The sequence below is a fragment of the Apodemus sylvaticus genome, chromosome 9 (assembly GCF_947179515.1).
Source record: "Apodemus sylvaticus chromosome 9, mApoSyl1.1, whole genome shotgun sequence".
NCBI lineage: Eukaryota > Metazoa > Chordata > Mammalia > Rodentia > Muridae > Apodemus > Apodemus sylvaticus.
In genome coordinates, this window is record NC_067480.1 from 79,224,706 (window position 1) to 79,244,964 (window position 20,259).

At 41.9% G+C, this 20,259-nt stretch overlaps 1 protein-coding gene across 5 annotated transcripts in view; it reads left to right on the top strand.

The window, feature by feature from the left end:
- LOC127692177 (triggering receptor expressed on myeloid cells 1-like) overlaps positions 1-20,259 on the top strand; it is a 78,546-nt gene that overhangs the window by 18,005 nt on the left and 40,282 nt on the right. For 2 of the 5 annotated variants that reach the window (XR_007979420.1, XR_007979419.1), the window contains exons 1-2: positions 16,862-17,197; positions 17,445-17,768. Coding sequence is in view for 3 of the 5 variants with exons in the window: in XM_052192270.1 (XP_052048230.1) it covers positions 17,140-17,197; positions 17,445-17,768 (382 nt within the window). In the remaining 2 variants the exon portion in view is untranslated. Of the gene's footprint in view, positions 1-16,858; positions 17,198-17,444; positions 17,769-20,259 lie in introns of those variants that run through there. The other 3 variants (XM_052192270.1, XM_052192271.1, XM_052192272.1) reach the window with 3 other exon arrangements.

A 20,259-nucleotide genomic window follows, 5' to 3' on the forward strand; every position in this document is an offset into this window, starting at 1 on the left:
GCAGGGTGGCACAGACATTAGATGAGGGTAAGATTCTGGTTCATTGGCTGTGATGATTTTGAAAAGCATTCATCTCAGAAAAGGAGTTACTTATAAGGACATCTTCTTCAAAATAGATACAATAATTATAAATATCAAGCAAAGCATTCAGTTTTACTCTTTGTTGTTCTCTTACAAGCCACCTTCCAAATTCATTGTCTACATTCCTTTGGACTGTATAAATAATTTTGAAATATGTAAGCTGTTCTGAAAACCATAGTATAGGGTAAAAACATCAAACAATCCTACTTATAGAGAGAAAAGATAGGAGAAGCATGATTTCAAGACCATTAAGTGGTCCACAGCAAGACACTGTCACATACAAACAAGTATGTATGGATTGTACAATATTAGACATATCTCTCTATTTGCCAATTAGAGAAATCACTGGGTGACAGCCAACAAATTTCTCATTCCTTGTGTTTTTAAATTTCAATCAATTAAGATATGTTGGTGACAGCTCACTCCTGTGGCAAGGAGCTTAGGTTCCAGTCCTGAGGCCTCTGGCGGGAGCACTCAGATCTCTCCGCTTCCGGATCCAGATCAGCCTGGGCGGCAACACCACATCTCCAGGTCCTGCAAGAGGCAAGAGGGGCTACCGGGCGGCCAGCGGGGAGAAGTCGGTGTGCTCCAGTGAATCCAGCGGGCCCCAGCGGGAGCCTTCAGGTGTCTGCTTCGGGATCTGAACAGCCTGGGCAACAGCACCCTGACTCCAGGCAGTGCAGGAGGTAAGCTGTGCACCAGAGGCCACCTGGGAAGGGGCAGCTTGCACTGGTGAGTCCAGCATTGACAAGACCAACTAACACCAGTGAGAACTAGATGGCAAAAGGCAAATGCAGGAATGTCACTAACAGAAATCAAGGCAATATGGCAACATCTGAACCCAATTCTCCTTTACCAGCATGTCCTGGATACCCCATCACACCAGTAAAACAAGATTTGGATTTAAAATCACTGGTCATGATGCTGGTACAGGAACACATGAAGGACATACTTAAAGAAATTCAGGAGAAAATGGAACAAAAGTTAGAAGCCCTTGCAAGGGAAACACAAAAATCATTGAAAGAAATCCAGGAGAATACAAAAGCCAATAATGAGGAAACGCAAAAAAACACTTAAAGAAATACAGGAGAACTTTGGTCAACAGGCTGAGGTCATGAAAGAGGAAACACAAAAATCTCTTAAAGAATTACAGGAAAGCACAAACAAGCAAGTGAAGGAGCTAAGCAAAACCATCCAGGATCTAAAATCAGAAGTAGAAACAACTAAGAAAACTCAAAGGGAGACAACTTTGGAGATAGAAAGCCTTGGGAAGAAATCAGGGGACATAGATGCAAATATCAACAACAGAATACAAGAGATAGAAGAAAGAATCTCAGATGCTGAAGATACCATATAAACCATGGACTCAACAGTTAAAGAAAATGCAAAATGCAAAAAGCTTGTAACCCAAAATATCCAGGAAATCCAGGACACAATGAGAAGACCAAACCTAAGGATTATAGGCATAGATGAGAGTGAAGATTTACAACTTAAAGGGCCAGCAAATATCTTCAATAAAATTATGGAAGAAAACTTCCCTAACCTAAAGAGAGAGATGCCCATGAATATACAAGAAGCCTACAGAACTCCAAACAGACTGGACCAGAACAGAAATACTTCCTGTCACATAATAATCAAAATACCAAATGTACTAAACAAAGAATATTAAAGGCAGTAAGAGAAAAAGGCCAAGTAACTTATAAAGGAAGACCTATCAGAATCACAGCAGACTTTTCACCCGAGACTATGAAGGCTAGAAGATCCTGGGCAGATCTCATGCAGACTCTAAGAGAACACAAATGCCAGCCAAAACTACTATATCCAGCAAAACTCTCAATCACCGTAGATGGAGAAACTAAGATATTCCATGACAAAACCAAGTTTACCCAATATCTATCCACAAACCCAGCCCTACAAAGGATAATAGGAGGAAAACACCAATACAAGGAGGGAAACTTCACCCTGGAAAAAGCAAGATAATAACCTTTCATCAAACCCAAAAGAAGTTAACCAATCAAATTTAAACAATAACGTCAAAAATGACAGGAAGTAACAATCACTATTCCTTAATATCTCTTAACATCAATGGACTCAATGCCCCAATAAAAAGACATAGACTAACTGACTGGATACGTAAACAGGACCCTACATTTTGCTGCTTACAGGAAACACACCTCAGGGTCAAAGACAAACACTACCTTAGAGTAAAAGGCTGGAAGACAATTTTACCAGCAAATGGTCTCAGGAAACAAGCTGGAGTAGCCATTTTAATATCAGATAAAATTGACTTTCAACCCAAAGTCATCAAAAGAGATTCTGAGGGACACTTTGTGCTGGTCAAAAGAAAAATACAACAAGAAGAACTCTCAATCCTGAACATCTATGCTCCAAATGCAAGGGCACCCTCTTTCGTAAAAGAAACTTTATTAAAGCTCAAAGCACACATTGCACCTAACACAATAATTGTGGGTGACTTCAACACTGCACTTTGCTCAATGGACTGATCAGGAAACCAGAAACTAAACAGGGACACAATGAAACTAATTGAAGCTTTGGACCAATTAGATTTAACAAATATATATAGAACATTCTATCCTAAAGCAAAAGAATATACCTTTTTCTCAGCACCTCATGGTACCTTCTCCAAAATCGACCATATTTTGTTGAGGTCACAAGACAGACCTCAACAAATATAAGAAGATCGAACTAATCCCATGTCTCCTATCAGATCACTATGGAGTAAAAGTGGTCTTCAATAGCAACAAAAACAACAGAAAACGCACATACACGTGGAAACTGAACAATATTCTACTCAATGATACCTTGGTCAAGGAAGAAATAAAGAAAGAAATTAAAGACTTTTTAGAACACAATGAAAAGACACAACATACCCAAATCTATGGGACACAATGAAAGCAGTGCTAAGAGGAAAACTCATAGCCCCGAGTGCCTCCAAAAAGAAAATGGAGAGAGCATACATTACCAGCTTAATGACACACCTGAAAGCCCTGGAACAAAAAGAAGCTATTTCACCCAGGAGGAGTACAAGGCAGGAAATCATCAAATTCAGGGCCGAAATCAATCAAGTAGAAACAAAGAGAACCATACAAAGAATCAACAAAACCAGGAGCTGGTGTCGCGCGCCTATCCTCTCGCCAGCATGAACGACACACGTCAACAGGATTCTTCTGCAGGATTCTTCTGCGGACACTCTTTACTGTACAGCTTTTCGGTACCACTCCTGAGGCTGAGAGTTCTGAACCTTCCCCGGACGGGCCACCAACTGTCGGCGCCTAAACTTGTCCCGCAAGGAAAGACGTGACACAACCAGGTTCTTCTCTGCAGCACTTTATTTAGGACCTTCCTTTTCTTCTTTTACACGGGGGCCCGGAGCCTGTCTTTTGACGCCCTTATATAGGCCAGCAGCCCTCGCTTAGGGGCATGTCGCATTGTGATAGGAGAACTAAGGTTCACCTCATTAGCATGCCAATGTTGAGTCATAGCAAAGCCATACTGCACGTGTGTTAAAGTTGTTTACCAACTGCACGTGTGTTAAAGTTGTTTGCACGTGTGTTAAAGTTGTTTACCAGGACTAAATATTTCCTGTCAGCGCCGTCTTGCAACAGCGCTGGATAAAGTGGCTTCCCACAAGCTGGTTCTTTGAGAAAATCAACAAGACAGATAAACCCTTAGCCAGACTGACCAAAGGGCACAGAGAAAGTATCCAAATTAACAAACTTAGAAATGAAAAGGGAGATATAACAACGGAAACTGAGGAAATCCAAAAAATCATCAGATCCTACTACAAGAGCCTGTACTCAACACAACTGGAGAATCTGGAGGAAATGGACAATTTCCTTGACAGATACCAAATACCAAAATTAAATCAGGACCAACTAGACCATCTAAACAGTCCCATAACGCCTAAAGAAATTGAAGGAGTCATAGAAAGTCTTCCAACCAAAAAAAAGCACAGGACCAGATAGTTTCAGTGCAGAATTCTATCAGACCTTCAAAGAAGAGTTAACACCAATACTCTTCAAACTATTCCACAAAATAGAAACAGAAGGAACACTACCCAATTCCTTCTACGAAGCCACAATTACGCTGATACCAAAACCACACAAAGATCCAACAAAGAAAGAGAACTTCAGACCAATTTCCCTTATGAACATCGATGCAAAAATACTCAATAAAATTCTTGCCAACCGAATCCAAGAACACACCAAAACGATCATCCACCATGATCAAGTAGGCTTTATCCCAGGGATGCAGGGTTGGTTCAATATACGGAAATCCATCAATGCAATCCACTACATAAACAAACTCAAAGAAAAAAACCACATGGTCATTTCATTGGATGCTGAAAAAGCATTTGACAAAATTCAGCATCCTTTCATGCTTAAAGTCTTGGAAAGAACAGGAATTCAAGGCCCATACCTAAACATCGTTAAAGCAATATACAGCAAACCGGTAGCCAACATCAAACTAAATGGAGAGAAACTTGAAGCAATCCCACTAAAATCAGGGACTAGACAGGGCTGCCCCCTTTCTCCTTATCTTTTCAATATTGTACTTGAGGTACTAGCTCGGGCAATTCGACAACATAAGGAGGTCAAAGGGATACAAATTGGAAAGGAAGAAGTCAAACTATCATTATTTGCAGATGACATGATAGTCTACCTAAGTGACCCAAAAAACTCCACTAGAGAACTCCTACAGCTGATAAACAACTTCAGCAAAGTGGCAGGTTATAAAATCAACTCAAGCAAATCAGTGGCCTTCCTATACTCAAAGGATAAGCAGGTTGAGAAAAAAATTAGGGAAATGACCCCCTTCACAATAGCCACAAACAGTATAAAGTATCTTGGGGTGACTCTTACCAAACATGTGAAAGATCTATATGACAAGAACTTCAAGACTCTGAAAAAGGAAATGGAAGAAGACCTCAAAAAATGGGAAAACCTCCCATGCTCATGGATAGGTAGAATCAATATAGTTAAAATGGCCATTTTGCCAAAAGCAATATACAGATTCAGTGCAATACCCATCAAAATCCCAACTCAATTCTTCACAGAGTTAGAAAGAGCAATTATCAAATTCATCTGGAATAACAAAAAACCCAGGATAGCTAAAACTATTCTCAGCAACAAAAGAAATTCTTGGGAAATCGGTATCCCTGACCTCAAGAAATGCTACAGAGCAATAGTGTTAAAAACTGCATGGTATTGGTACAGTGACAGGCAGGAGGATCAATGGAACAGGATTGAAGATCCAGAAATGAACCCACACACCTATGGCCACTTGATCCTCGACAAAGAGGCTGAAAACATCCAATGGAAAAAAGATAGCCTTTTCAACAAATGGTGCTGGTTCAACTAGAGGTCAGCATGCAGAAGAATGCGAGTTGATCCATCTTTGTCTCCTTGTACTAAGCTCAAATCCAAATGGATCAAGGACCTCCACATAAAGCCAGACGCTCTGAAGCTAATAGAAAAGAAACTGGGGAAGACCCTTGAGGACATCGGTACAGGGAGAAAGTTTCTGAACAGAACACCAATAGCGTATGCTCTAAGAGCAAGAATTGACAAATGGGACCTCATAAAATTACAAAGTTTCTGTAAGGCAAAGGACACCATCAAGAGGACAAATCGGCAACCAACAAATTGGGAAAAGATCTTCACCAATCCTACATCAGATAGAGGGCTAATATCCAATATATATAAAGAACTCAAGAAGTTAGACTCCAGAAAACCAAACAACCCTATTAAAAATGGGGTACAGAGTTAAACAAAGAATTCTCACCTGAAGAACTTCAGATGGCGGAGAAGCAGCTTAAAAAATGCTCAACTTCATTAGTCATTAGGGAAATGCAAATCAAAACAACCCTGAAATTTCACCTTACAGCAGTCAGAATGGCTAAGATTAAAAATTCAGGAGACAGCAGGTGTTGGAGAGGGTGTGGAGAAAGAGGAACACTCCTCCACTGCTGGTGGGGTTGCAAATTGGTACAACCACTCTGGAAATCAGTCTGGCGGTTCCTCAGAAAACTGGGCACCTCACTTCCAGAAGATCCTGCTATATCACTCCTGGTCATATACCCAGAGGATTCCCCACCATGTAATAAGAATACATGCTCTACTATGTTCATAGCAGCCCTATATAATTGCCAGATGCTGGAAAGAACCCAGGTATCCCTCAACAGAAGAGTGGATGCAAAAAATGTGGTATATCTACACAATGGAGTACTATTCAGCCATTAGAAACAACGAATTCATGAAATTCTTAGGCAAATGGATGGAGCTAGAGAACATCATACTAAGTGAGGTAACCCAGACTCAAAAGGTGAATCATGGTATGCACTCACTAATAAGTGGATATTAACCTAGAAAACTGGAATACCCAAAACATAATCCAAACATCAAATGAGGTACAAGAAGAAAGGAGGAGTGGCCCCTTGTTCTGGAAATACTCAGTGAAGCAGTATTCGGCAAAACCAGAACGGGGAAGTGGGAAGGGGTGGGTGGGAGGACAGGGGGAGAGAAGGGGGCTTATGGGACTTTCGGGGAGTGGGGGGCTAGAAAAGGGGAAATCATTTGAAATGTAAATAAAAAATATATCGAATTAAAAAAATATATGTTGGTAATATTAATTTTCATATTAAAAGATATTAAGGAAAAGTGATTACGTCCTGTAATTTTTGTTGTTAGAAGTGTAATTATGTTTGTGTGGGTTTGTTGAAAGAGTACTTTCTTTCTTTTTCTAGGGTGTAGTTTCCCTTCTTATGTTGATGTTTTCCATCTATTATCCTTTGTAGGGCTGGATTTGTGGAAAGATATTGTGCAAACTTGGTTTTGTCCTGGAATATCTTGCTTTCTCCGTCTATGGTAATTGAGAGTTTTTCTGGATTTAGCAGCCTGGGCTGGCATCTGTGTTCTCTTAGGGTCTGTATGACATCAGCCCAGGATCTTCTAGCTTTCATAGTCTCTGGTGAGAAGTCTGATGTAATTCTGATAGGCCTGCCTTTCATATGTTACTTGACCTTTTTCCCTTACTGCTTTTAATATTCTTTCTTTGTTTAGTGCATTTGGCATTTTGATTATTATGTGATGGGAGGAATTTTTTTTTAATTTTTTTTATTCGATATAATTTATTTACATTTCAAATGATTTCCCCTTTTCTAGCCCCCCCACTCCCCGAAAGTCCCGTAAGCCCCCTTCTCTTCCCCTGTCCTCCCACCCACCCCTTCCCACTTCCCCGTTCTGGTTTTGCTGAATACTGTTTCACTGAGTCTTTCCAGAACCAGGGGCCACTCCTCCTTTCTTCTTGTACCTCATTTGATGTGTGGATTATGTTTTGGGTATTCCAGTTTTCTAGGTTAATATCCACTTATTAGTGAGTGCATACCATGATTCACCTTTTGAGTCTGGGTTACCTCACTGAGTATGATATTCTCTAGCTCCATCCATTTGCCTAAGAATTTCATGAATTCATTGTTTCTAATGGCTGAATAGTACTCCATTGTGTAGATATACCACATTTTTTGCATCCACTCTTCTGTTGAGGGATACCTGGGTTCTTTCCAACATCTGGCAATTATAAATAGGGCTGCTATGAACATAGTAGAACATGTATCCTTATTACATGGTGGGGAGTCTTCTGGGTATATGCCCAGGAGTGGTATAGCAGGATCTTCTGGAAGTGAGGTGCCCAGTTTTCTGAGGAACCGCCAGACTGATTTCCAGAGTGGTTGTACCAATTTGCAACCCCACCAGCAGTGGAGGAGTGTTCCTCTTTCTCCACACCCTCTCCAACACCTGCTGTCTCCTGAATTTTTAATCTTAGCCATTCTGACTGGTGTAAGATGAAATCTTAGGGTTGTTTTGATTTGCATTTCCCTAATGACTAATGAAGTTGAGCATTTTTTAAGATGCTTCTCCGCCATCCGAAGTTCTTCAGGTGAGAATTCTTTGTTTAACTCTGTACCCCATTTTTTAATAGGGTTGTTTGGTTTTCTGGAGTCTAACTTCTTGAGTTCTTTATATATATTGGATATTAGCCCTTTATCTGATGTAGGATTGGTGAAGATCTTTTCCCAATTTGTTGGTTGCCGATTTGTCTTCTTGATGGTGTCCTTTGCCTTACAGAAACTTTGTAATTTTATGAGGTCCCATTTGTCAATTCTTGCTCTTAGAGCATATGCTATTGGTGTTCTGTTCAGAAACTTTCTCCCTGTACCGATGTCCTCAAGGGTCTTCCCCAGTTTCTTTTCTATTAGCTTCAGAGTGTCTGGCTTTATGTGGAGGTCCTTGATCCATTTGGATTTGAGCTTAGTACAAGGAGACAAGGATGGATCAATTCGCATTCTTCTGCATGCTGACCTCTAGTTGAACCAGCACCATTTGTTGAAAAGGCTATCTTTTTTCCATTGGATGTTTTCAGCCTCTTTGTCGAGGATCAAGTGGCCATAGGTGTGTGGGTTCATTTCTGGATCTTCAATCCTGTTCCATTGATCCTCCTGTCTGTCACTGTACCAATACCATGCAGTTTTTAACACTATTGCTCTGTAGTATTGCTTGAGGTCAGGGATACTGATTCCCCCAGATTTTCTTTTGTTGCTGAGAATAGTTTTAGCTATCCTGGGTTTTTTGTTGTTCCAGATGAATTTGATAATTGCTCTTTCTAACTCTGTGAAGAATTGAGTTGGGATTTTGATGGGTATTGCATTGAATCTGTATATTGCTTTTGGCAAAATGGCCATTTTAACTATATTGATTCTACCGATCCATGAGCATGGGAGGTTTTCCCATTTTTTGAGGTCTTCTTCCATTTCCTTCTTCAGAGTCTTGAAGTTCTTGTCATACAGATCTTTCACATGTTTGGTAAGAGTCACCCCAAGATACTTTATACTGTTTGAGGCTATTGTGAAGGGGGTCATTTCCCTAATTTCTTTCTCAGCCTGCTTATCCTTTGAGTATAGGAAGGCCACTGATTTGCTTGAGTTGATTTTATAACCTGCCACTTTGCTGAAGTTGTTTATCAGCTGTAGGAGCTCTCTAGTGGAGTTCTTTGGGTCACTTAGGTAGACGATCATGTCGTCTGCAAATAATGATAGTTTGACTTCTTCCTTTCCAATTTGTATCCCTTTGACCTCCTTATGTTGTCGAATTGCCCGAGCTAGTACCTCAAGTACAATATTGAAAAGATAAGGAGAAAGGGGGCAGCCTTGTCTGGTCCCTGATTTCAGTGGGATTGCTTCAAGTTTCTCTCCATTTAGTTTGATGCTGGCTACCGGTTTGCTGTATATTGCTTTTACTATGTTTAGGTATGGGCCTTGAATTCCTGTTCTCTCCAAGACTTTAAGCATGAAGGGATGCTGAATTTTGTCAAATGCTTTTTCAGCATCCAATGAAATGACCATGTGGTTTTGTTCTTTGAGTTTGTTTATGTAGTGGATTGTATTGATGGATTTTTGTATATTGAACCAACCCTGCATTCCCGGGATAAAGCCTACTTGATCATGGTGGATGATCGTTTTGATGTGTTCTTGGATTCGGTTGGCAAGAATTTTATTGAGTATTTTTGCATCGATGTTCATAAGGGAAATTGGTCTGAAGTTCTCTTTCTTTGTTGGATCTTTGTGTGGCTTTGGTATCAGCATAATTGTGGCTTCATAGAAGGAATTGGGTAGTGTTCCTTCTGTTTCTATTTTGTGGAATAGTTTGAAGAGTATTGGTGTTAACTCTTCTTTGAAGGTCTGGTAGAATTCTGCACTGAAGCCATCTGGTCCTGTGCTTGGGAGGAATTTTTTGGTCCAGTCTATTTGGAGTTCTGTAGGCTTCTTGTATTTTCATGGGCATATCTTTCTTTAGGTTAGGGAAGTTTTCTTCTATAATTTTGATGAAGATATTTACTAGCCCTTTAAGTTGGGAATCTTCACTCTCTCCTATACCTACAATCCTTAGGTTTGCTCTTCTCATTGTGTCCTGAATTTCCTGGATGTTTTGGGTTAGGAGCTTTTTGCTTTTTGTGTTTTCTTTGTTGTGTCAGTGTTTTCTATGGTATCTTCTGCAACTGAGATTCTCTCTTCTATCTCTTGAATTCTGTTGGTGATGCTTGCATCTATGACTCCTGATCTCTTTCCTAGGTATTCTATCTCCAGGGGTTGTCTTACTTTGTAATTTTTTATTGTTTCTAGTTCCATTTTTAGATCCTGGATAGTTTTGTTCATTTCCTCACCTGTTTGATTGAGTTTTCCTTTAATTCTTTAAGGGATTTTTGTGTTTCCTCTCCAAGGGCTTCCAGCTGTTTACATGTGTTCTCCTGTATTTCTTTAAGGGAGATATGTAAGCCCTTCTTCAAGTCCTCCCTGATCATCATGAGAAGTGACTTTAGATCTGAATCTTGCTTTTCCAGTGTGATGGTGTATCCAGGATTTGCTATGGTGGAAGAATTGGGTTCTGATGATGCCAAGTAACATTGGTTTCTTTGCTTATGTTTGTACACTTGCCTCCAGCCATCTGATTTTCTGTAGCGCTAACAGCCCCCTGATATGTCTGACTGAAGCCTGTCCTTCCTGTGGCCCTGGTTGTGTCAGAACTCCTCAGAGTCAAGCTCTCTCTGGAATCCTGTGATTCTAGGATCCTGTGATCCTGAGATACTAGGTGTGTCCAAGCTCCTGGGAGTCAAGCTGCCTCTGGGATCCTGAGATCCTGGTGTGACCAAACTCCTGGGATCTTGGGATCTTGGGATCCTGTGATCCTGGACATGTAAAAGCACCTGGGAGTGGAGATTCCTCTGGGTGTTATGGGACGGGCTGCAGAGTGTGTGGCCAAGGTCTATTCAGGGCACTAGCCCAGATGGACTGGAAGGAACCTGTGCCACTGTTCTGGCAGAGTTCCTGCTTGCCTGGGTCCCACTGTTCCCAGTTACTCCCTGTGTTGGGACAGTTGTTGTGGCTTCCTCACCTCTGATTCTCTGATCCTGGGACTGTTAGAGTGCCTCTCCTTGTCTTCTTATGTCTGGTTTCCCAGGGCAAATCTCTCCTACCTCTCTTTCTCAGAACTTCTCTCTCTCTCTTCCAACTTCCTATCTCCTGCCTCAGCTCATTGTCCACAGGCTTCTTTATTGATAGGTAATGCTTATAAGAGAGTCTCTCTACACTGAGCAGGAGCCTGTGCTCCAGCCAAGGCGAGGTTGGTGTAGTCCTTGCCATGAAAGCTTGATAACCCAAACCAATGCACAGAAACTGTGTGGATGTGCTGGTTACAATGTGCAGACTTTAATTCCACCTCTATAGAGACAGACACATGTTGTTTCCTAGGTTTTGCTGGCCTGCAGTCTAGTAGACATGGCTAGTTCCAGGCCAGCCTGAGAGCCTGTGTCTAAGAAGACAGTGGATGGCTCTCGAGGAGTAACATCCAAAGCTGACCACTGGCCTCCAAATGCACTTTCCCAGAAATGCCCACACATATGTTCTTTAAAATGCTAAGAGATAAATTGAAGGAGACACCTAAGAGACCTCCTGTGCACATAGATTGGTAAAATTTAAATAGCAGACATGGACATTTTTCCAAAAGCAATCTTCAGATTGAATGTGGTTTCTGTCAAAAGTCCAGTGTAACTCTTCACATAAATTGGTTAAACAATCTTAAAATTCATGTGGAAGCATAAAAGGTCCCTGTATAGCCAGAACAGTTCTGAATAATAAAAACACCAACACAGATATCACCATCTCTCATATCAAGTTATACTATAGAGGCTTTGTTAGCATTTTGTCTTAGCTCCCACCCACAGTTACCTGGCAACAACCAGGTGTGCCTGACTCACTATAGAAGGGGATACTCGACCTCTCTGGGATCTCTTGCTCTTGCCTTATTGCTCCTGCTCTGACCTCTCACCCTTTCCCCCTCTCTTCACATTCCCATGCCCTCCCCTTCTCTCTATGATCATGGCCAGCCTCTACTCCTCTATTTCTATACTCTCTCTCTCTCTCTCTCTCTCTCTCTCTCTCTCTCTCTCTCTCTTTCTCTCTCTCTGTCTGTCTCTTTCTCTGTCTTAATCTCTCTTTCTCTCTCTTTCACTCTCTCTCTTTCCCCCTGTCTCTGCCTTTCTGTCTCTACTACCCTCACAACTCCCCTCCTCATGCCCTAACTAAACTGTATTCTATACTATAACCTGTGGTTGGTCCCTCAGGGGAAAGGGATGCCTCAGCATGGGCCGGCAGAGCCCCTCTTCCCCTATACCTGACGACACCTCCACCAAAACATATTCCTCTCCTCCTTACCTTTGTATAAGCACAACAGCCATAGTAGCAAAACCAGTATAGTGCTGGCACAAAACAAATAAACAAACAAACAAACACAGCCTCAATTTTCCTAGCTGACCTTCTGGTCCTATACATTTAAGCCATCTGGACTCTGCTTTATTTGGGATAGGGTCTCAACTCCTTGAATTTGGATGTCTACTTCTTGAAGTGGCCAACTTACAGGACAAGATTTTGGAGAGACAATGGTGGCATCTGCTCCAGTGTCAATCATTCTTTCAATCTCAATATTGTTTACTAATATTCTTAGTTATGGTCTTTGATCATCTATAGAAGTTTGCCAAAATATTCATTTTTTGGGTCTCTTTGAGGCTTTCTGAATTGTCTATAGAACTTGCCTCAACCTTGTCTGGTCTCAGAACATCCATTTTTGAAGCAGTGACACTTAATTGTCCTGAGAAAGAGAACTCTCCCTGCCTGGCACTGGAGCTTGCGAGAGGGCCCCCTGGGAGCTTTTTGGCAGGATGTTGCCCCATTTGTCTGTTGTTGCTGTACATTCCCTAGCAAATGTCAGCCTTTGCCACACCTTTGAAATATTCCAAAAGGCATAGGCTTCCTTTTGGTATTTCTTTGTTTTATTCTCTTTCTACAATTATTTCTTTTTTTTTAATTTTTTTATTTATGGAAAAGGGAAGTAAAGGGAAGTAAAAACACTTTATGATAAAATTAATGATTTACTTGGAAAATATTTCAGATAAACACGTTAAAATGGACAATTTTAACGAGTAAAGTGGTAGACATGTAAAACATTACTAAATTAATTGAAATATGGGATAAAAACATTTTATGATAGAATTGAAGATTTATGTGGAAAATATTTCTGTAAAATTGTAGAAAATGTAGAAAAACATGTTAGAATTGAAGATTATCATGGAAAATTTTATAAAGATATAATAATGGTAGGCATAAAAGTATTCCTAAGTTGATTAAAAGTGGAATTATAAACATTTTCTGATAAACTTGAAGATTTACATGAAAAATATTTCTGATAAAATTATAGAAATACATAGAAAAGCATGTTAAAATTAAAGATTATCATGGAAATTATGTAGATAAAATGATAGGCATAAAGATAATTCTAAGTTGCTTGGAGGTGGAATTATAAATATTTTCAGATAACATTGAAGATTTACATGGAAAGTATTTCTGGTAAAATTCAAGAAGTAAATAGACAAACACATTAAAATTGACTATTTCATGGAAAACTTTACATAAAAAATGGTTGATGTAAAAACTCTCTAAATTAATTGAAGGTGGAATTAAAAACATTTGTGATAAAATCAAAGATTTACATTGGAAACACTTCAGATAAAATGGAGGAAGTATATAGAAAGGCATATTAAAATTGAAGATTATCATGAAAAATCGTGCAGATAAAATGCTAGACATAAAAGAAATTACTAAATTAATTAAAAGGGGAATTACAAACATTTTCTGATAAAACTGAAGATTTACATGAGAAATATTTCATTAGTCTATGTCTTTTTGTTGGGGAGTTGAGTCCACTGCTGTTAAGAAATATGAAGGAATAGTGATTGTTGTTTCCTGTTAGTTCTGATGCTATTTTTATGTTTGTGTGAGTATCTTCTTTTGGATTTGTTGGAAGATTACTTTCTTGCTTTTTCTAGGGTGTAGTTTCCCTCCTTGTATTGGCATTTTCCTTTAATTATCCTTTGTAGGGCTGGATTTGTGGACAGATATTGTGCATATTTGGTTTTATCATGGAATATCTTGGTTTCTCCATCTATGATGATTGAGAGTTTTGCTGGGTATAGGAGCCTACCTAGCATTTGTGTTCTTTTAGGATCTGTATGAAGTCTTCCCAGGATCTTCTAGCTTTCATCGTCTCTGGTGAGAAGTCTTGGTGTGATTCTGATAGGTCTGCCTTTATAAGTTAACTGCCCTTTTTCCCTTACTGCTTTTAATATTCATTCTTTGTTTAGTGAATGTGGTGTTTTGATTATTATGTGCCAGGAGGATTTTCTGATCTGGTCTACTCTGTTTGGAGTTCTGAGGGCTTTTGTTCATGGGCATCTCTTTCTCTAGGTTAGGGAAGTTTTCTTCTACAATTTGTTGAAGATATTTACTGGGCCTTTAAGATGTAAATCCTCACTCTTGTCTATACCTATAATCCTTAGGTTTGGTCTTCTTATTATTTCCCAGAGTTCCTGGATGTTTTGAGTTACCAGCTTTATGCATTTTGCATTTTCTTTGACTGTTGAGTCAATGTTTTCTACGGTATCTTGAGCACCCGAGGTTATTTCTTATATCTCTTGTATTCTGTTGTTGATGCTTGCATCTATGACTCCTGGATTCTTTCTAAGGTTTTCTATCTCCAGAGATGTCTCACTTTGTGATTTCTTTATTGTTTCTACTTCCACCTTTAGATCCTGGAAGGTTTTGTTCAGTTCCTTCACTTGATTGTGCTTTCCTGTAATTCTTTAAGGGATTTTTGTGTTTCTTCTTTAAGGGCTTCTGCCTGTTGACCCATGTTCTCCTATATTTCTTTAAGGGATTTTTGTGTTTCCTCTTTAAGAGCTTTTACCTGTTGACTGATGTTCTCCTGTATTTCTTTAAGGGTGTTATTTAAGTCTTTCTTGAAGCCCTCTATCAGCATCATGAGATGCAATTTCAAATCCAACTCTTGCTTTTCTGGGGTGTTGGGGTATCCGGGACTTGCTGCAGTGAGAGAAATGGGTTCTGATGTTGCCATGTGGCCTTGGCTTCTGTTGGTAGGGTTCTTGTGTTGCCTTTTGCCATTTGGTGCTAGTTGGTATTCTTGTCTCTGGCTGGAGTTTGTTCCTCCTGTGGGCCTGTAAGCCTGTGTCCTTACTTCTCTGAGCTCAAAAGTGAAAGTGCGGCTGGGAGATCTCTTTCTCCTGGGGGGCTATGAATAGAAGATTATGGAGTTTCCCAGCTCCCTGGTGCAAATGGCGTTGGCCGGGAAGACTTCCATCCCAGCTGCTCCACTGATCTTTGGCCCTGTGTGCTCCTAGCTGGGTCCCCTCCAGAGAGAAGGTGGAGATCTCACCTCTGTGCTCAAAAGTGAAAGCCTTCTGGGAGATCACTCCCCCCTGGCGGGCTATGTACAGAAGGCTGTGGAGTCTTCCGGCTCCCTGGTGCAAATGGTGGCAGGAAGACTTCTGTCCCAGCTGTTCCACTGATCTTAGGCCCTCTGTGCTCCTAGCTGGTTCTCTCCAAAGAGAATGTGGAGATCTCACCTCTGTGATCAGAAGTGAAAGCACTGATGGGAGATAACTCTCTCTTGGTGGGGTTTGCACAGAAGTCTACAGTCATTTCTGAGATTACCCCAGTCACTACAATTAAAACATTTGAAATCTTGGGTCAATTCTAGGTGTCTATGGCAGCTTCTCCTATTACAGTCATATCAGGTGAGTGAGATACAACAACAGTTGTATATCTAATCCACTCATCTATTAATGCTGACCATGCCCTCAGTGGTCTGATTACTTCCTTGAATTCAGTATTTGCATTCTCAAAAGCTAAAGGTTCAATTATTGCCTTCCTTGCTGTGGAATCTGATATACTCCTTTCTACAGCTGAAGTTAGTCTTTGTAAAAAGTCAGAGAAGGTTTCTTGTGTACCTTGTATGACTTGAATAAATGGTTCAAGTCTTTCCCCTGATTCTGCAAGTTTCATTGTCATATATATCCTGCACCTCTATCTCAGCAAAGCAACCCTCACCAAGCAGTTGGTCTGTGAAAATCTCTCTACCCATGGCTCTATTTTTTTCATGCTATCTATCTCATCTCATCTCTCTCATTGTAAATTATCAGCAAGAACATTTGATATTTCATAGCTCATGTAATGACATGTATGTTTATTACTTTAAGTTTTTCTCTGTGTGGAATTGAAGTCACAACTGTTGGGAATTGGGTTTCTCATTCCACCCTGTGGGTCATAGGTTCAAACTCAGGATGGTCAATCTTGGTAGCAAGTATCCTCTCATGCTGAAACATCTTGCTGTTCCATAACAGCTATTTTTAAAATGTGTTTGATGAATTCATCAAATTCTTAGCAGTGAATGTGGTATGTTGGAAGCTGGGTATGTGAAGGTAACACTGGGCCTGGGGATCCCCTTTCCCTTCTCTCATTCTGAAGTCTTCTTTCATGCCCAGATTTTCCATTCCCCATCTGGCTACTGCCTACACCCTTGCTCTTCTGTTACAGAGAATAATGTCTATCTCCTTTCCTCTCATGGCCTCTCCTCCACATGGTACAGGTGCGCTGGTGGAAAGGGTCTGACATGAGAGCAAGTTGGGCTTGGAGTTCTAGCCAGGTCTTCAAAGACCCTCTAATTCTGTCACCCACCATCAGTGGGTACATTTTTTGGTGCTGAACAGAGACTTTAAGCCAAAGAGGAAGTGGGAGAATTGGCGGGGGAGGAGAAATGAGCATTCTCTTACTTCACTGTCCTCTTTGCTCTCTCAGCCCTACTCAGCCCTGACCTTATAAGGAAGGGGATCACAGAGTCTCTGAGAGCCTTTATCTAGTTCAGTGCTGGGGCCGAGACTCAAGCCTGTGGCTGGAGGATCCACAGGACCACAAGGCCTTGCCAGGCTCCCTCTTGTCCACAGAGGTCTCTGACTTCCTCAGCAGTTCCTGCAGGACTGGCTGTGGTGGCTCCTGAGTCCTGCCCAGGACTGCTCTCCTCTCTTCAGAGCACCCCTCCTTTCTTGTTCCCCATCCCAGTTCAGGAGGAGAACAGACTGATGGCCTGGGAGGCCACATACCTGCTCTCCCCAGTGATGCTGCTGCTCCTGGCTTCAGGTGAGGACAGGGGACAAGGACAGAGGGAAGGAACAAGGCTGAGGAGAGGGCAGGGGGTGGAAGGTGTATGCAATGGGGCTCTGTGCTTGGGAAGGCAGAATAAATGGGGGGGGGGGCTGTGTCCAGCCACTGGCTGTAAGCAAATTCTGAGCATGGACACAAAGAAAGTCTCTCCCTGAAAAGGGAACCTATTTCCTCCTGCTGCTGCAGAGGATGGGGCTCTCTGACATGAAGTGTGTCTTTCCAGGCTCCTGCGCACAGGACCCAGAGATACTTCAAACAGTGGAGGGCAAGACTGTTTCTGTGACATGCCGGTATGATCCCAGATACATCTCCCATGAGAAGATCTGGTGTAAGGAAATATTAGAAAACTTTTGTAAACTCCCAGTATGGCATGACAGTACAGGTGCCAAGAAGCTAAGATTCTCCATCCAGAGTTCTTTGTACAACTCCTTCACTGTCACCATGACTGAGCTGAAGATGAGTGACTCGGGCATCTACCACTGTGGGATCATTGGAGATCCTGGCAACGTCACTGCTCTCAACACTATCTACCTAGTGGTGTCAAAAGGTGAGCTTCTTCCTTCTATGTGGCCCTCATCCTTCCTGAATCACAAGGCTCCAGGGTTGGAGAGGACTCAAGAAACTGCTTCCTCTAGTAGAGAGGTTCTCAACCTGTGGGTCAAGAGCCCTACAGGGGTCTCATGTCAGATATTTATATTATGATTCATCATAGTAGCAAAATTACACTTGCAGAGTAGCAACAAAATAATTTTCTGATTAAGGGTCACCTCAGCATGAGGAACTGTATCAGTGTCACAGCATTAAGGAAGGTTGAAAACCACTCCTCTAGTAGCTGAAAACTGAGGAACAAAGAAAGACCCCCTCTCCCAAGGCCATCAGCTCATTAAGTTTGGGGCCAACCCTAGGACACAGGCCTGCTGGCATCTGTGGAGAAACTGGTAAGAACCAGTTTCTGGTAAAAACACTTTTGCAGCTGTTGGCAACAGAATATAATTGTATGTGTGTGCATGCTCATGTTATGGTGGACTGGCAAATGTTCTTTCAGGACTCGGTTCTCTCCTTCTACCACGTGGAGTGAATTTAGGTCATCAGGCTTGGCAGCGAGAGCCTTCGTCTGCTGAGCTATCCCACAGATACCATTGGAAGAATCTTAAAGTTCCCCCAAGCATTCACAGCCTTCCATTCCTGACTGTCCCTTACCTGTAAGTCCATCAGAACCCTCTCTAGGGACAGTGGGCTCCAGCACACAGAGACCCCAGAGCAGATGAAGGCAGTCACTGAGCAAGGTGACATAGGAGTGAGAGAGACAGTGAGGAAGGCTCAGGGGTCAGAGATGTGAGTCCTCATCCTGGATCCACCTTTAATGAGTGAGAACCTGCGAGTGTTGGGATGGCGGTCCTAGGACCTCCTCTGGTCCCCGGACCCATTCATAGCTCATTCTGAAAACTGCAGAGGTGCCAGGCTCCTTGCATTTGTCTATGATGCTCAGAGCTTCAACATAGCCCTCTCCCTGCTATCTAGATATTTGGTCAAGTGGGTACCTGAAACTTTGACCATCCCATCCAAACTTTGACCCAGGTCCCGTCCATGTAGGAGAGACCTTAGGTATTATGGTGGTTTGAATGAAAGTGGTCCCTATAAGCTCCTACAGAATGGTACTGGTAGGAGGTGTGCCCTTGTTGGAGAGAAGGTCTTATGGTGGTTTGAATGAAAGTGGTCCCTGTGGGCTCCTACAGGATGGCACTGGTAGGAAGTGTGCCCTTGTAGGAGGAAGTTTAAGTCACTGAAGGAGAACTTTGAGATTTCAGATTCTGTGTAGGTCCAGGGTAGCTCTCACTTCCTGCTACCTTTGGATCCAGATGTACAACTCTCTGCTTTTTCTCCAGCACCATGTCTGCCTGCATGCCCCTGTGATTCCCTCCACAATGATTTTGGACTAAAACTCTGAGGTGTAAGCCAGCCCCAATTCATTGTTTTCGTTTCTTAAGAGTTGCCATGGTTATAGTCTCTTCACAGCAATAGAAGCCCTAAGACAGGCGTCGACAGTGTGTGGCATGGTCAAGTGCAGTACAGGTAGGGCTGCAGGGAGAGCTGATAAACAGCCAGCCAGGCCCATCTGAGTTCAACCCTCAGCACTAACATTAAAAAGCCTGCAGTGGTGCCCCACTGGCCAGCCAGCCTAGCTGAATAAGTGAATTTCAAGAGAAAGGTGAGACACACTGCCTCAAAAAGTAAGGAACCCTCAAGGATGACACCTGAGGTTGATATCTGGCCTCTAAAGACATATACAGCCTCACACCTGTGTATCCACACTCACGTGACAATTTGTGAGCAGGCACACAGGGATCATTTACCGAGTTTGAGTTCCATGGACCACACAACATGTGAAAACAAAACAAGACACGAATCTATCTGAGCTCTGAGGAAAACCAATTCTTACATAGGTCAGCAATCAGTTCAGGCTTACAGAGTACAAGCTGTGGGTGTTAGGTCAGGTAAGGATGCATTGGGGGCCAGGGGTTCCAGCAGCCTGGCTTTCTCCCAGAATCCTCACAATCTTCATCTGAGATCCATTGCAGGCCAGTAGTAAGAGGGGGGTCCTATACATGGATTCCCCTTGGGTAGCACAGTTCAATAAAAGTTGAACTGTAGACTTGGAAGATATTTCCCAAATCTCTACTTAGACGTTACATTCTTAGGAAGCCTCTTGAAATCTACCCTCCTCCTCCCACGATGTCATTGGTGACCCTCCCATGGGCTTCCAAACTGTGCATCTCAGGCCTTGCTGTGGGAATGAACCACTTGAAGACCTTCTTTCAAATCCAGACCCTGCCTCAGTTGACCTGAAGTGACACTTGCTTCTGAGGAACAACCTCTAGGCTCACTTCTGTAGGGACCAATGCACTTACGAGACCCACCTTGAATTTCTGAATTCTCTAAGGAAGAGCTGGTCCTTGGCTGAGCTCAACATCCCCAGAGAGTAACAGTAGATTTGTCAAGGACCACAGAGTAGAAAGGAACAGGCCTCCCTTCCTAGA